The 17,723-nt window shown below is 40.6% G+C and overlaps 1 protein-coding gene across 6 annotated transcripts; it reads right to left on the reverse strand.

Moving 5' to 3' along the window:
- Window positions 1–82: 82 nt before the first annotated feature.
- LOC108919665 (histone-lysine N-methyltransferase EZH2) lies at window positions 83–16,757 on the reverse strand. Of its 6 annotated transcripts, XM_018727862.1 has the most exons (21): window positions 16,694–16,757; window positions 16,439–16,565; window positions 10,840–10,963; window positions 10,370–10,498; window positions 9,234–9,353; window positions 8,589–8,709; window positions 8,201–8,383; window positions 7,973–8,075; window positions 7,321–7,484; window positions 6,507–6,604; window positions 5,389–5,644; window positions 4,530–4,699; window positions 4,322–4,416; window positions 4,129–4,169; window positions 3,861–3,986; window positions 2,732–2,910; window positions 2,496–2,591; window positions 1,884–1,965; window positions 1,714–1,794; window positions 1,233–1,317; window positions 83–443 (listed from the first exon to the last, which is right to left on the reverse strand). In XM_018727862.1, exons 3-21 carry the CDS (start codon window positions 10,954–10,956, stop codon window positions 383–385), a joined length of 2,307 nt encoding a protein of 768 aa, XP_018583378.1. In that variant the 5' UTR covers window positions 10,957–10,963; window positions 16,439–16,565; window positions 16,694–16,757; the 3' UTR covers window positions 83–382. The 6 variants fall into 6 exon arrangements, with proteins under 6 accessions (XP_018583378.1, XP_018583381.1, XP_018583382.1 ...); XM_018727865.1 differs by having other exon boundaries at window positions 10,370–10,474; window positions 16,439–16,746; XM_018727866.1 differs by having other exon boundaries at window positions 10,397–10,498; window positions 16,439–16,746.
- Between the last annotated feature and the right edge of the window lie 966 nt (window positions 16,758–17,723).

Below are 17,723 nucleotides of genomic sequence, written 5' to 3' on the forward strand. Positions count from 1 at the left end.
CAAGCTATGTGCATGTGATAGAGAATAATGAACACTGGATGACCTTTTTTTTTTCTTTTTTAAAGATGGGGGGAAAAAGACATAATTTGATTATCATTTTATTATTTTACACTCATGTTGCTGTAAACACAGGAATGTTCAAGTATTGTAGACTGTGTTGAAATGTTCCAAAAAAAAAAAACACCTTTATAAAAAAAACTGGTTTTTAAAATGTGAAAAAGGCAGTAAAAAGTCAACTGAGAACCACTGTTATAATTTACTATTAGAACCAATATGAGAGTTCCACAAGTTCCTGGTGTATCAAATAACCCATTACGCAAAAATGCTGCACTTAAACATCCTGAAGAGTGTAAGGCATTTCCTGAAGAAGAGGTAGAGGGATTCATGGAATTTCCATTTCTCTTTCAATACCCACGTACTTGAGAGCATCTGCCTGGCTGTACCTGAGTATTACAGAAAAAAAAAAAAAAAAAAACAAGGTACTTAGACCCCATAGCATAGTGCCTTGGACCCCCCCCCAGACCCAGTGGTACACCCAGGGTAGGCGATTATTTATTTATTTATTTTTTTAATTTATTTATTAAATCTTGAGCATTGGCCATAACACTCAATGTTTATTTTAATATTAATGTTCCAAAACAGTTGTTTTCTTCACAAAAATGTTTAAAATTGTTAAAAATTATGTTATTCATGCGGAATTGATGAATGCTGTCAACCAGCTTCTTGCTGCCACTGTATCCTCTGCAGGTGTACAGTGTGTCTTTAGCACATTCAATGTAAACTTAGGAACAGGCTTCGCACATAATACGACAAAACTCATTTTTCTCTTCACGGCCCAAAATAAAACAGCAGTACTGCTGGGTGAGGCGTAAGGAACCCATATTTCTAGTAAAAGTGTTGGTGTCTCAAGGACAACAATACCATAATTATCCAAAAGGTGTGGTGTAATTGAATTTAACATGTACTTTGTGCTGAGAGTTTCCTGTAATTTAAGGTTGTTATCAAATAAACTTAAGATTTGATGCAAACTAAATATATAGGGAAAAAAAGAAAATCAGTAGACTTGATTTAAATAAATTATTCAAAACATTTGAACTAAATCATGATTTACATTGATCTGCTTGATTTCGATCACCTAACCATGGGTACACCTACTGCAAAACTCTGTTGAAACACTAAACCAGCCCAAATCACACACATTTAACTGGACGTGGCAAAAGCTCTGAACTCACCTGTAGTCAAAGAAAAGTTCCTCACCGGTTTGTATGGCTCTCTTTGCAAATATTCCAATTCTGTGATCTCCATTTACCATCATGACTTCCAAAAAAGGAGGAGAACAGTGACCACATGGTACTGAAATAATTACTATTATTTTCACCATGATTAAGAGCTAACAATAACAACGAACTAGTACTGAGCGGTAACAAAAAACTCAAAAAATCTGCAGAGGTGCCAACGTATCCATAAGATCAAAATTAGAATTGTGTAAACAATGGTATTATCTATAGTGCTATATGGACATGAAAAATGAACATTAATAACAGGATAGAAAAAAATCATAGACTCCTTTGAACTGTGGTACCAAAGGAGACTTTAAAGATACAGTGGACAAGAAAACAGATAAATGGGTAGTGGATCAAAATCGGCCAGAACTGTTATTGGAAGCAATAACACAACGACCTTACAGAAACCACACCAGACGTCCTCCTTTACCTTTTGCATAGCAGTTGGGATTGACGGAATGATTGGCGAACCTGATCTTGTTGCCCTTCCGTGTTGCATCGACCACAAAATCTGCAAGAGAAGAGAGACTTGAGTGTGATGGGCTACAAGACACTGGGAACGCTGGAAAAGGCAGCGGTGAATGTGAAGGAACTCATTACCGTTGTTCAAGTTGAACAGGAAGCTGCACATGTACTTATCATACACCTTTCCTCTGCGGTCAGCTTCATCCTGGGAGATTATCTGTTAAACAGTAAATCATGTAAACAATATGAGGGCTACATCTATACAAATCTAACAAATAAATCTATAAAGGCAGTCCATTATGTTAGCAGATATCATGAAGGTCCATTATGACCCTTCTTCACCTCTGCAATTTATCAGAAATTGCAGGCACCAACACCCCTATGCAGAGTTAACTAGGCATCACTCTACACACCCCCTCACTCTCCACACTGATCCCCCACAAAACCAGAGTAAATTTCCAGTTACAGGAAAAGCTCCTTGCAATTGGATCTGTCTATAATTTCACTTTGTCAACGTAATTTAGAGCTTCTGTGAGGCGAACCATCAGAGCCAAGATCCTTGTCTACTGGTCTCCCTTCAAGCACAGGTTCCCTACCCCAAAAGGAGAGTATAGCAAAAATATGCGTTACAGAAGCTTACATCAGCTAAAAGCAATAACTGTAATTACACTGGATGGAAAAAAATAAACTTCTAATAAAATAATGTTTAAAAAAAAAAGGTAGGAGCAGCATGACTCATGATCATACCTCTCCACAGTACTCAGAGATGAACTCATTCTTCTGCACGGGCTCCTTGATGAAGATGCCCCAACCAGCCACATCAGACGGGGCCAGCAGAAGGTGCTGAAAGACAGAGAGCAGGATGGTTTTAATGGTTCATCACAACACTTTTCCTCGCGAGGACCTCAGCTGAGACAAACTTGGCCTGTATCAAAACTCAGCACATGGGTTTCCATCCACTGACCTCTGGTTCAGGCCCTCACCTTCTTGGCCCCACGCTGGATGCTGCAGTTCTTACAGGAGACATTCTTGCTGTCCCAGTGCTCGGCGGCACCGCACGTGAGGCACAGGTCGGGGTCACACTCACGCACTGCTAGGTAGCAGGGGCACTGCTTGGTGTTACACTGTGCTTTGCAGCGGCAGCCAGGGAAGCGGTTCTGACCTGTAGCAACAGGCATAAAGAGGATGGTGTTCCATCTGCTTCACATGCATTTTACACACAATCCTCACTCACATTTATTCATCCACCTGATGCTTTTCTCCACAGCATCTTACAACGTATTTGCCATTTATACAGCTGGGTAATTTTTACTAGAATAGTTCAGGAGAAGTATCTTGCCTCAAGGGTACGACAGCAGTAGGTGGGATTTGAACTTGGGACCTTCAGATCCAAAAGCAGCAACTCTGTCCAATACTCACTCAGATGCCTCATCGACAGGTTATTTCAAAAGCAAGTGTTTTTACACCAAAAGAAAAAGCCTGGAAAAAGCTTAGCTTGTCATGTTTACTTATATATTTAATAAGAAAATGATGGTAGAAAATTTAACTGATGTTTATAGAGTGTTCTTCTCACGTGGTGACACAGCACAGAACAAAGGAGCAGAAGCATAATACAAATAAAAGGTTGGCTATACATTAAATTACTACATTAACTATGCAATAATTACAGGTGCAAGTATGCCTACTGGACACGGAAAAAAGGAACAACAAAAACCCAACCGAAAGGCAAGGGAGAAAATAATAATAAAAAAAACCTCTGGGGGTCCAAGTGCCATTGGCTTCCAAACCCTCCTGGGCATTATAGATAGAAAAAACTTTTAAGTCAACTTAAGCTTTTTTTAACACCGCTGCTAGATGCTAACAAGCAGAGTGTAATAAAAGTAGACTGTCACTATGACCTCAGCAGGACGCTAATTCCATACTGTGATCTAAACTGCTCCCCAGCACGTTTCTGCTTCTGGACATACTCTTGGTTCCATCTGCACATTTCTACTGACACCCGTCGCCTCAATCACACCCGAGTGACAGATATAGATCTGTGTGTGTGTTGTGTGTGTGTGTGTGTGTGTGTGTGTGTGTGAGAGAGAGAAGAGTCCTGCCCCTGCTACTCACACTCAGAGCTGCACTGGCAGAACTTCTCACAGAAATTCTGTGCGGTGACGCAGGGGCAGGAACTGTCGCAGGCCTGCTTCGGATGGTCACACGGCTGGTAGTTATACACATGGTTCGAGGAGCCATCTGGGGGAGCGATGTTGAAGTGTCACTCAGCAGTTTAAACAGGTTACGGAGATTCATTAAATATATCTGGATGAGTGCTCACAGGCGCTGAACTGTACCACTGAAAGTCCGAGGTCGTGTGACAAAAGCAGGAGAAACAAACCTTTTTTCAGCTGAATTTTCCTACAATGAGTGGCCCACAACCTACAGCAGTGTGGGGGGGGACAAATTAGACTTTTGTAAATTAGATTTTTTGTCAAAGCTCAAGAAAGTTAAAGTCACACTCATCGGTTAAAAAAAAAAAAAATAAAGAAAATCGGTAATGGCAGGAAGCAGGTCTGTTGTATGGTCCTTACCTGTGTTTCCTCTTCTTCTTCCGGGGAGGAGTGTCAACATCTTCTGTAGGAGCACGTGCAATGATACTGGACTCTTTAACCCGGAACTCGTAAACCTGGCCATTATTTTACAACGTAGCCATTATTTCAGAGGTGCACACACTGGCAGACAGACAGATGGGCAAAAGGTGAAGACGATAGTCCAGCTGGAACATGCACTGCATCTCACCTGTCTGCAGCTCTTGGTCCCGATGAGCCTGGCAATGGCGCAGAAATTGTCGTAATAAGTGCCAATGAGCACACGGAAGAGGGAGGCCTCAGCCCCACTCCAGTCCACATTCTCCGGCACCTCAGAGCTCAGCTTCAGTTTCACAGGCGTCTGACATCGTGAGCTGCCTTCTGGGAAAACACAGAGGGTACAGGGTGTGGTGGATGAGCAGTACTGCCTGCCGACTACAAAGAACTCCGTCTCTGACTCACAGCTCCATTATTCTGGCAGATTATTATGCAGGCAAATATCAATTAATTACATCAGCAGAGGTATCCATTTATTTTGATTTATAACTTATTAATTTATAACTCTCACAATTATACTTTCTGCTATGTAGCTAACACTTACTGCATATACTGTTAGAAAAAAGTGTTCACATAATCAAAGGATCGCATAAATATGTAAGAGCATAAACAGGTAAATGGAAAAAGGAAGAGAGGAGACTGGTTCTCACTCTCACACACACACACACAGAGACAGACACACAGAGACAGACACACAGAGACAGACACACAGAGACAGACGGCCCTCTGGGGACTGAGGCACCTGATATCAGCATTAACGGAATGAATGCAACAGACGCCTGCAATGGAGCCCTGGACAGGGAAGTGGGAGGAAGATACTCGAGTCCTTTCAGGTGAGCTTAATTCATTATTTAAGAAAATCATCTCAGAAATTCAGCACAGCAAGTCTGTTAAGAGAAGCACCACAAAAGCTTTGATTTCACATCCTTGCTGTGTGGAGAAAAAGCACACTGCCTACACGAATTGAGACAAACCACTGCGATTCCCTGACTTCCACAGCAGCGTGCACTCACCTGAGGAGCTTGTGGTCTCCTCCTTCCTGTCATCGTCCTCCTTGTCATTGCAGTCCCCCGGTGTGTCACTGTCCACGTCGCGCGTCTCCCCACTCACCGTTGGAGTGCTAGGTCGGCTGCTGCCGTTGGGGAACCTGCCCCTACGGCGCCCCGTTGGCCGTTTGGAGGGTGTCTTGGCCCGCTCCCGGTCCCTCTCGCGCTCCGCGGCTCCAGCCCCCATCCCCGGGCCAGCAGGGCACTCCCTCAGTACACCGTCCTGCAGTAGAGGAGAGAGGTTCACCAAGAAAACTTTTACAATGGATTTCATCATCCCAAAGGACAGGTCTCATGGGAGACACAGGGCCTCCTCTAAAATCACAGTAAAGATCTTTGTGTGTGAGCAACACAACTGGTACATGACAGAAGCATCTGGTCAGCACATGGCAGAAGTAGATTACATTGTAGAAGGCTCAAAACTGCGCCATAACACTCTACCAGGGTCACTTCCAATCATCTGTCTAAATATTTTGTTTCAATCACAATCACATTAAATGTAATCTCAGTCACCTTGGCTTATTCACATTTCATAACAATGAAAACTCACCATCTTTACTGTTTCTCACAATTTGCACATTTATAACACACACACTACTGCATTTTCACACATTTACATTTATTGATTTAGCAGATACTTTTCTCCAAAGCCACATCTGAGAGAACAATGCAAAAAGTGCATTATACCAACAGAAAGAGAGATCTGGATATACAGACACTTGATTCTTCAGTACATGAGTAGTTGCATATATCGTTTTCTTTTTTAATTATTAAACAGATAACGTAGCACGTGTTTACTGAGTACACAGGAGAAGGGAAAAGTGATTCCAAAAGAGATGTATTGTGAGACCCTTCTTGAATGCTGGGATTCATCTGTTCCGAGTAACAGAGGGAGATCAGTACAGAACAATGGAGCCAGAATTTTTGTTCTTTTGATTTCAGACCTCTTGTGTGTGGGACCACCAAGTGGGCAGAGCTTGAAGAGCGTAGCAGTGTGGCTGGGGCATAGCAAATTAGCAGGTCTTGTAAATAAATGCTGTTATCAGTGTGTTCTGTGTGATCTTGGATGCAAAGGAAACACTTACCTGTACCAGGTACATGTAGCAGTCAAGGCCGCAGGGTTTGCTGTCCACCAAGTTTTCCATGTTCTTCCTCTTGTATGTGTTAGGAGTCGCATGGAAAGCTAAAAGCGACAAAAGAGACATCCAGAAGGACAATCGACATCTGAGAGATCGCAGGAAAGAGAACTGAGATTTGCAAACTCTTCCCATGATGTGAAAGTGGTACTGGTCCACAAACCCTTATTTGCAATTCCAAAATTCGGAAACCTCTGAAAAATGAAAGTTTTTTCCAAAGTAAGGCCTTCTATAAAAACCTGCAACCGGTAAAAACAAAATCTGCAGGTGATGACAGCCATGCCAATACTGATATTTCCTTTTGTCCAAGATCCTCAAGCATGTAATGAAAATTTACTATACCATACATACAGGTATTTAGAATAGTTTAAATCTGTATGTGTGATGTTTTACTGAACATTTTCCTTAGAAATAAGAATTAGTCTACAAATATTTATAGTCTATATTATCCCACTCTTTCATTTACCAGTTTATTACTATATAAATAACAGGTATTTGTAGTTTTTATTTATCCCATTTAGTGTGAAAACTCATATTTTTGACTGCAGAAATATGACTGAGTTCGATTACAGAGCGATGCCCTTGACCCCACTGGAGTCATACATATGTAATATACGGTATATACCATTTTTCTTTACTTAAATCTGAAAATTTAAAACTCCGAAACACATTTGAGCCCAAGTGTTTCAGATAAGGGATTGTGGACCTGTAGCAACAGGTAAAACCTGCTCCAAGAAAGATGGCGTGTGACAATGGGACTTACGGTGAAGGAAGCAGTCATACTTGAAGCAGCGGCGGCAGAAGAGCGTGTGGAAGGAGTGCAGGCTCTGTTCACGCTGCACGGAGCGGGCGTTGGGCCCATCAATGTTGGGAGTGCACTCGGGAGGCAGTGCCCCAGGGAGCTGCTGCTCAGTCAGTTCCTTGTACCTGAAAAGACAGCAATGGGTTCTCCCATCAACATCCCAGTCCATGGACCTGCTCATAGCAAATTGCCTCTCACGCTTGTGTGGCAAACATGGGTACCACATTGTAAGTGTGGAGCAAATTTTATTTAACAAAAGTAATTAAATCAATGAATTAAGCACAAATATCGTTAGTTGACCATAAATAATTAAATCTTTAAATAGTTTTTAATAGTTTAAATAGTTAAAAGAGAAATGGACTCAGATATGTAACAGTGGATCATTTTCCTCAATAAATAAAGAAGTATAATGTTTTGTCTCATTTATTGAACTGCGTTCTCTTTATCTAGTTTCAGGGCTTGCATAAAAATATGATCATGTTATATCTATGCAGAAATACAGAAAATTCTGAAAGGTTCACAAACTTTCATGCACCACTGTAAGTATTTGTGCAGAAAGTATTATGACTGGAGATGCAGTTGAAAGCGTAAGTTATTGGGGGGGGGGGCTCACTTCTCCTTTAGTTCCTCTGGTGATCCCTTGTCTGGAAACATGGAGGAAATTGCTTCAAAGATCTTATCAGACGGAAACTTTTTGGAGAAGTCACGGTCTCGGCCTGTTAGAGTAAACACAGTGGACAAACAATAGTTCACTGACCTTGATCAGGTTAACATTTAACAAACACAGAAAAGGGGGCATGACTCAGATGAAAGCTTGCAAACAACTACAGGCCCCTCATACCCTGCGAGGACAGGAGGTGGTCCTTCCGGGCATCGTCCATGTCGTCTTTGCCATCGCAAAGATCAAGCTTCTCCAGCTTGTACTCATGCTGGTCTTCATCATCATCCTCATCCTCATTATCACTGTACTGATTGAGGGCGCTCACAAGCTCCACAAATATTTCGTCATTGATGAAACCGCATTCTGTCCCACAGAAACAAATGCTAAGCAACTTCAAGTATAGAGTAAAATCTTAAATGTGTAATAAGTTTAATTTAAATGATCCTAACAGATTCATATATCATGCACATATATACCAATTATCCTGCCACTTCTATAATTAATGAGACAAGGAAAGCCCCCTATGACTGGGTGTATAGGACAAAAACTGACACATAACAGCCCTCACCTCTGTCCCCATGCACTTTGCCATCGTAGTTCTTAATAAGCTCCTCGATGAAGGTTCCATCTTGGTCAAGGATTTCATCCCCCATGTAAGGGATGTTGTGCAGCACAGTCTCATCCTCAACCTAAAAATAGAACACAGTGACACACAAGAATGTATATGTGTTTGGAGATTCTCACACACACGCTGTCTGAACCACTTGTCCCATACGGGGTCGCAGGGAACCGGAGCCTAACCCAGCAACACAGGACATAAGGCTGGAGGGGGAGGGGGACACACCCAGGATGGGACACCAGTCCATCACAACGCACCTCAAGTAGGATTCGAACCCCAGACCCACCGGAGAGTAAGACCCGGTCCAACCCACTGCGCTACCGCACCCCCCCAGATTCACCCCTTGTTTAGAGTAATCATTTCTCCAATCTGATAACCCAAAAAACATCAACTGCCACCTTTCATGGGACTCTTCTTGTTCTCCAGAACACCTAATAGCCCTACAATAAGAATGCTGCTAATTCAGCAGAAGATCAAAAAAACCCCATGAATCAAGAGATTTAAAATGCTAAATAAAAAGTATTTCTTTCAGTCACCATCAAGTATCTTCTGCACAAAGAAAATCTGAATAAGCAAAGTATGATGTGTCATTACCATGAAGTTCTGTTGCAGGGGGGACCAGGAGTACATCACAGGTACAGATGCCACAGCATTCAGAGTCTTTAGAGGAATTACTTGCTTGGAGAACTCAGAGAAGCCACTGTCCACGGTGCACTGAAAGGCAAAGAAAGGTCGAGTTAAGGGCTCCTACAGTCATTACAGATACCAGCTGATGCACAGACAAAACATCACAGAAGACAGCATGGAAAACAAAGCCAAACAGATTTTAAAGACACAGGATATGCCAGTACAACAATTAGAAGACAACTTTAATTGTCAATTTTTTTTTTTTTTTTTTTAAACTAAAAATAAACACCCATCCCTTGCCTAACAGGTTAACTGGTTCCATGAAACCACCCCATTATGCCAATTCTCGTTCAAAGGGGATCCAAATAACATAATTTCTTATGAAAACAAATGTACTGGATCACAGAAAAAAAATGTGTCACCTAATATTAATTTAAAAAAAATAAGATATTTTTATGCATGACAATGAGTCACTGTGTAGCATTACAAACAAGTGTTTGAACCTAAGTATCAGAGGCAGAGATGTGCGAGAAAATGTCTTATGCGTCGAGGGGAAAAGAAAGGAAGAGCTAAGTATCATCCGGGTAACAGTGGTAGAAGAATCCGAGGAAGGCGATGACAGGGTCGTGGGAACACACGTAGATTGAGAAAAGTAGGGGGACCAGTACTCAGCCCTTTGAGACACGAGTAGAATGAGGCATTTCACAAAGACAGGACATGAACACAATGATAAAGTTATGAAGATGTATCTTACTACAACAATGGCAGAATATTGGCAAAGAGTTTGAGTAATTTAAACAAATCAAAGTCATACTTTAATACGTACATTTTCTGTGATACTGGTCCATTCATGCTACATTTCCTTGAATTTATGCAACTAGACTTCCAGAAAGACCTCAGTTCTGCAACATACTGTGCATAGGTTGGCCCAGAAAACAGAGCAAAAGTATACATTTCCTGTGTGCGGTGTTCGGTTGCTGTTATTCTGGAGGACCCGAAGGGCAACCTGTGTATGGTGACCTCTCTAGTGTTATGTTAGGCGCTGACAGTGTCGTGTGTACTGCTGTTCTGTAGAACCTGGGTGAGAAGCTGCGAGTGCTGACCTCTCTGGTGCCGCGTAAGGAGCTTACAGATGTCATGATGTGCACCGGCTGTATCCGTCGCAGCTTCCACTCCTGGTTGAGGATGTCAGTGCGTTCCAGGATCTTCTGCCGGTTGGAATTAAACATGCTCTTTATGACAGAGGAAGACAGAGAAGTTGTGGGCATGGTAATCATTAACACAAAAGTGAAAATACATTCAAACAGTAGAACCCATTCTTCACACTGCTCTTTACTCCTTTATACCAGAAGAAATTGGAAAGAAATCAGATCATGTTAGACTAAGATAAGATGAAGTTCTATATGTTTCCCTTCATTTACCTTTCACTAAAGAGAATACTCTCTAAGTTAGTCAAAAAGTCTTAGAACAAGCTTTAAAGACTTAAAATTAATCCACATTCAGCGGTGTAAGAGACCCTAATAAAATGAAAGTGTGGAAAGAATGGAAGCACAAGTGTCTGCTGTGGTCATACCTTGACCTCATCTGCCCTCCTGAATCTTTTCAGCTGCCGGAGACGCATGTACTCTGACTTCACCCGGCGTCTCCAGCATACAGGGCCTTTCTCTGATTTCTTTGCAGTCAAGCCCATGGCTGGCCTGTGAGGACAGCAATCACATTCTCAGCAAAGAGGCCAACAAACCTGGACCACCATGTAAGGCTGAGCCCGTGCTGCTCCAGTGCGCATCCCATTTCCACCAGGTCCAGCTGGAAATAGCCAGAGGCTAAAATTCATGACCTACAGCTCAACATTATGCATGGCACATTTCACACAATAATACCAACGCTCTGTGGGAGAGCCATTTCATCTATCGCACCACTGCGTGTAAAATGATTTGAGGAGAACAATTAAAATGTCTGATGTTTACAAAACATACCTCATTTACTGCTATATTTATCATTTCCATTTTTTTGAGAAAATTTTCCCTCTCATTTCAAAAGTCTGTAGATGATTCTTTTGAAGTTATTGAGCAGACAAACAGTGATTGTTGTGCTGTGAACAACAGCCCATGTGAGGCTGGTCTACAGCGTCAGCACAGGGCAGGGGAAGGACACCTAATCAAGGCAGTAAGAGAGAGAGCCGAGTGAAGCTTGACACCAGCAGCCAATCACATTTCATTTTGGCACAAAAGCCAACCAATCATCTCCTTTGCAGTACAAATTATGATTTATGGGCATAAAGGCATCTTACAGTTTCAGATTTGTTTTTTTTTCCATTTTTAAAGTTTGTATTTTGCGTATATACACTTCTTTTGTCTCCTTCCCCAAAGAACAGGGTATAGTATTCAACCATTTATTTTTCAATTAGGCATCTTAGAAACTACAGAAATACTTTACAAATGATAATCCTGAAAACATTCTCCCCATTTTGTGATCAATATTACAGATAATTAGTTTTTAAAAAAAAGTTCCAGATCGTTAGAATGCTTTGGAGTACACATTGGCTTGTGATAGATAGCTTAAAATTTTTTAATGATACAAACTGCATTATGACCTTTGAAGGGTGTAAAATTCTGTTTGACTCCAGAAAAGAGAAAGAAACTATCAACAGAATTCTGCATGTTCACAGATCACAGAGAAATGCTGGAAAACTACTAGAAACCAAGTAGTCCTACTGAATTAATAAAATACTCGCAAAGTGTCACAAAATACAGCCTTACCCCAAAATATGACAGTTCAATGTTACAATGAGTATAATTTCATTGCTCTACTTCGGCTTACAAGGCATTTCTTTGCCTTTGCGATGCCCGCAGTTGCATTTTGTGTGCCTCCCTACAGCTGAGCAATGAGAGATCTTCTTGGCAGTTATGGTTTGGCCCATGCTACATTCATTTGTGTCATTTTTATCCATTCAGCTTACACCTTTCTCTAAAGCAACTTACAGTGTTAAGCTACCTACAACTAATTTACCTATTTATACAGCTGGCAGGGGGCACGGTGGCGCAGTGGGTTGGACTGGGTCCTGCTCTCTGGTGGGTCTGGGGTTCGAGTCCCGCTTGGGGTGCCTTGCGGCGGACTGGCGTCCCGTCCTTGGTGTGTCCCCTCCCCCTCCGGCCTTACGCCCTGTGTTGCCGGGTAGGCTCTGGTTCCCCGTGACCCTGTATGGGACAAGCGGTTCGGAAAGTGTGTGTGTGTGTGTGTGTGTGTGTGTGTGTGTGTGTGTGTGTGTGTGTATATACAGTTGGCTAATTTTAACTGTAGCAATTCAGGGTAAGTACATTGTTCAGGGGTATTAGAGCTGGAGGTGGCATTCAAACCTGCAACCTCTGGGTCCAAAAAAGCAGCAGCTCTAACCACTACACTACCAACTGCTACTTACTAGCATTTTGCAGCATCACTCTGACATTACAGCAGATTGAATTCTGGACTGGAATCTTTGCTCAGCCTTTTAACACTGCTCCTGATCATTTTTTTGTGTCCCCCTTTACACCATTCCTGAAATCACTGCAACACCTGGACGGCACCTAGAGCAAGCAGAAAAACACTCTTCCTGCTCATTGTCTGAATCAGTATTGAAGATGGGAGAGACTCCATGGGAACCTCGTGCAGGTCACTCCCAACCGTACAACTCCTGTCCACATTTGTCCATCCCAAACATCCCACCATGCACAGCAAAGAAAACTGAGAACAGACACTTAAGAGCCCATCACAAAATCACGGAACTAATAAACTCACTCAACTACGTAGGAAAGCACAAGGCACCACAAGGAAACTTATTCAGTATTTTCTTGGTGTACAGTTTCTAATGGTTACAAAAGAGCTGAACAAGTGCAAGTGTATAGAACAGCAGTATCATAGAGAATTTAATAAAAAGCAAACAACCTTGTTATGGTGTGTTACGATAACTTTATAAACTACTTTAGTAATTGTGTCCATTTTAAAGGGATTTGGTGATATTTTATCATAAATCTGTAACAAGTTTAGGGCAAGAATGCATAATTTACCACTGAACATCATAGTAATTACATCTTTAAGTTAAGACTATTTACTTTGTGGAGGGTTTTTCAAAGACACATCACCTCTGTAAGGCAGAGGAAGACTATCCAATATCTCCACTGTGGCTTGTGGAACCCATTAGTAATGACTGTTAGATGGTTACGTTACAGCAGATGAACACAGCAACTGATCTGGACCCAGTCCCTTGTGTCGACAATTATATAAGGCTGTTCTTTCCAGAAATTACACACACACACAAAAAAAAAAAAAAAAAAAAAAACCACACGCTGGCTGTTATACACATACATAAAGAACAAAATAATTCTGATGCCAGGGAAGCAAGTTAAAAAGAACAATCTCAGGCTTATCAATAACCATCAAAATCCATTTTCTTTATTCTTATTTTCCACTCAGGTCTCCAAATTGATTAGATAGACTGTTACTTTGTCTTTCAAATTTAATTTAAAAGAAAAAAAAAAAAAAAAAAAAAGTGTAAATTTTATTTCTGAGACATTAAGGAGATGATGTGGCCTGTATGAGCAGAAAAAGATGTTAGAAGGTAACACTTAAAGAAATAAAGGTTTTATGTAAGAACAATGAATTACATGTTCACCTGTAATATTTACATACACAAAATACAGACTAAAAGAAACAAAAATATTAACACTGAGCCGACAGTCAGGAGTCCAATATTTCGGAGGCAGAGGAAAGTGAATTTCTGTTTGGATTATTACATGCAGTTTATAATTTCCATGTTAAAATACCAGGAATATCAGTCAGAAATTTAATATTTTAGAATATGCAGATTAGAACAAGTATATTAATCTCTAAAAACAATAAAAATTCACAGGACTTGGATGCTCTGAATAACACACAGTAGGGAATTAAAACTCTAAAGACACCAGTTCTTCAAAGTGCACTCATATGTGGAAAAACTTCACAGAAGTTTTTATTTAAAAATAGATATCACACCTTTTTTAAAATTTGGCAATCTTCTGAATGGATGTAGGCACATGTATGTAAACAAAAGCCTTATTAAAAGAATCAAATACACAGCTACATACGGTCTGTGGGGTGGAGTAAATTAAGTATGCAGGAGATATTCACATTGCTCATATCTGTTGTTCACTCACTGCATTTGGCTGTATATTAATCTGGACACACAAGCAAGATATTTCCCTCTAATCAACAGCTCATAATAAACAACCATGACAAGACTATGGATGGCAAGGTTAGTATAAAAACAACTCGCACAAGACTCACCTCTCCATTGTGTTGCATTTCTTAAATTTTAAAAAATTAAATGCATAAAAAAATTAAACACAGGCAAAAAACATTATTATGCAATTATGTGTCTTTCACAAAAAATACATTTAAGATAAGTTATGTCAGGTGTCAGAAGAGTTTCCATATTTAAAAAACATACATTCATTTTTTTGTATTTTAAATGGTGTGTTACAGCTCTGTTGAAGCAATTGCAGAATAAACTGGGATACAACTGACAAACATGGGTAAATGTAGTCCAAGGAATCCTTAATTAGACATACTGATGGTTACAAACTCTTGGAATAATTTAATTTCAGATTTGCTATGCTTCCTTGCTGAGCCAGAAATCAAGTGGCTACAAAGGCACAGCCGTTACAGAAAATAATGCATGTAATTGTACACTCAGTTATAGTTGAGTTATGCATTTTTGTTATTACACTTAATTTGATTTACATTTTTTGCCATAGGTGCATTACAGTGACAGGTCACAACAACACAAAAGCACTTTCTAGCAATTTACTATCCAAATGTAATTTGTGCTTATGAATTAAGAAGTGTGACTGGATGAGCTTCAGCGACTATGTGGTGGGCATACTTTGTTTTCCTGTTTTCTGCAACCAAATTTCTCATTTCTCATTTCATTTTAGAGAACAGAAAGCAACAAAAATTATGCTTTAATGGGAATATTTTCTATTTTGTGATAATACAGCATACAAGGAAAATCCAGGTGGTAAAGAACCAAACAGTATGCAAGAATAAATAAATGAATACAGGAATATCTGCATTAAATTCCTGTATTACAGCATTTGCAATTTCACATAGCATAAATAAAGCATTTTAATTAATTATATTATAAAGACACAATAAATACCTACTTACAACACCTTTATTTTACTGTGGCACCTGGTGTCTAAAGAAACATCTGAAATTAACAATTTACACACAGGAATCCCCCAATAAAATGATAATATTTCTAAAAGCGTTTACTTTGCATTTAATTTTTTTTTGTATTTACTTGTCACTATGCATGCAAAAGTACTGTTACCAGCACAAAACAGTTCCAACAGGACAGCTCATTAATTATGCAAAGTCGTGGTTATAATCCCAGTTTTCAGTCCTGACATGGAATTTATATTTCGCGTACGTAAAAAGCAGAGATTAATAGAAATACATCAATAAAACGTTACAGTAGAGGGAGACAATCTTCAACAACAACACACAGCGGATCAGAACTAATAATAGAGCAGTAGAAAAACTGCACTTTATTCAATATGTTAAAATATGTTCATTTATTCTTGCCCACATTATTATGCACATACACATACAGAATGATCCACTTCACATAATGGAGAATGCTGCCCGTTCGAATTGTATTACTAATTATATGATAGCTTGTTTGTATAAACAACCTAAGAATTTACACGGCTCGGGTACTCTATAACCGCTAACTTTATTCATGATTCACATGATTAAAAACTTAACACACGGTGATGCATGCACTAAGCCTTAGTCTAAGCTCTTAGCAGTTCGTCAGCAAACGGGAAAAGCATTAAACTGCACTGACTGACTTCTGACTTTGACAGCTAAATTAAAATTTAAAAAAAGAGAAATAATGACAAAAACGAGGATGAAAGAGTAGCAATGGGTTGATTGTTTGCGACCAGCAGAGACCGAGCAGCAGCTCCGGATGACAATTGACATGACAGCCGTTGAGTTCTGTCAACTAGTACTACTTGCCGGTTAATTTAATTCGGTTTCTAACTGGAAACATTCCGGAATACCGTTCCCTTCCCACGAAATTGCCGGTTGCCCGATATAATTATTGAACAAGGAGGAGAGCAAGAAGAGACATTTCCGTCGGTGCCTCTTACCTGTTCCATCCACCACATCCACCGACCCGGGTTGGGCGGGATCAGCCGACGGACCTCCTGCGGTTCGAGCGAGCGAGGTACCGGCGCGCTCTGCCACAAAGAGGCGCTACTGACTCTAACTTAATTTCTATACACAACAAAAAACGCTCATTAACTGTTGAACCAACTAGTAACGAAGCCCAGTGTATAACTGTCGCCAAGTAACACCTCACGCGACATTTATTCCTACCGGCCGTTTCTCCTTGTCTAACTCACTCTGTTTTTTTTCTTTATCCCGTCTCCCTCAGTCAATATCCGCCTCTCGGTTCCGAAAGACCGCAAGCTCCGCGAGCGCCAAACATGTGGGCCAATAATAGAGGCGGACATTGAGCGGCCTCAAGTATCGAAGATATGATAGGCCGTGTTGTGCCGGGGAGCCGTCCAATCAAAGGCAGTGCTGCAACATAGGCTCCAGACTGGTGGGCATGTGGAGAAGTTCCCTTTGTTCTTGTTTTGCACGAAAATAATGCACTGATTCACAAAACCAGCCTCGTGTCCAGCTAATCGTCTTCAGTTTGGATTGGTACAGCCTTCATTTCAATATGCTATATATTGATAATAATTAAGCATACACATAGCAGACATGTATTAAATTTACTTATACAAAAAATGTCGACTGGTACCAGTTGCTAGAGATGGAGAAATGCAGGATAATACATATATGCCGGGACTGCATAACACGTACATTTTAACTAACGAAATGCTCATTTTTAAAGAATACAACGGGCTAATTCTTGTCATGTAACAGTCGGAGTCTAATGTAGGCGGTGTCTCAGGTCAGTAGGTTCATTACGCCCCGCCCCTGTCTGAAGTGAATGTGCGTAAGCCCCGCCCACGCTTGAAATCATTGAGCGTGTTAAGCCCCGCCCACTTAAGTCAGCGAGTTCAAGCACCGCCCAATAGAGGCCCATAATCAAAGCTGGTCCTGGCATTGATTGACAACACAGCCCCCACACTTCACAATAAACTGATTAACCTCACTAACAAGAACAAACCACATTGTACTGGTCACTTTGTTTATATTACTATAGCAAGAGAGACTTGTTTTACTTGTGCGGGTAGAGAACTTCTAAGCATCTGAAACTTTTGAGAAAGTTCACCCTCTTAAGTGCAAACATTCTTTCTTATACTTTCAAACTTGGAAAAAGGGAGCTGCTGCAGTTTTAGGCTAGATATGCAATTCAAAGCTACCAGCAGGAATGTAAAATAGTTAACATTCCATTAGGGTTTCATAGATAAAATGCAG

Source organism: Scleropages formosus, chromosome 16 (genome assembly GCF_900964775.1).
Source record: "Scleropages formosus chromosome 16, fSclFor1.1, whole genome shotgun sequence".
Taxonomy (NCBI): Eukaryota; Metazoa; Chordata; class Actinopteri; order Osteoglossiformes; family Osteoglossidae; genus Scleropages; species Scleropages formosus.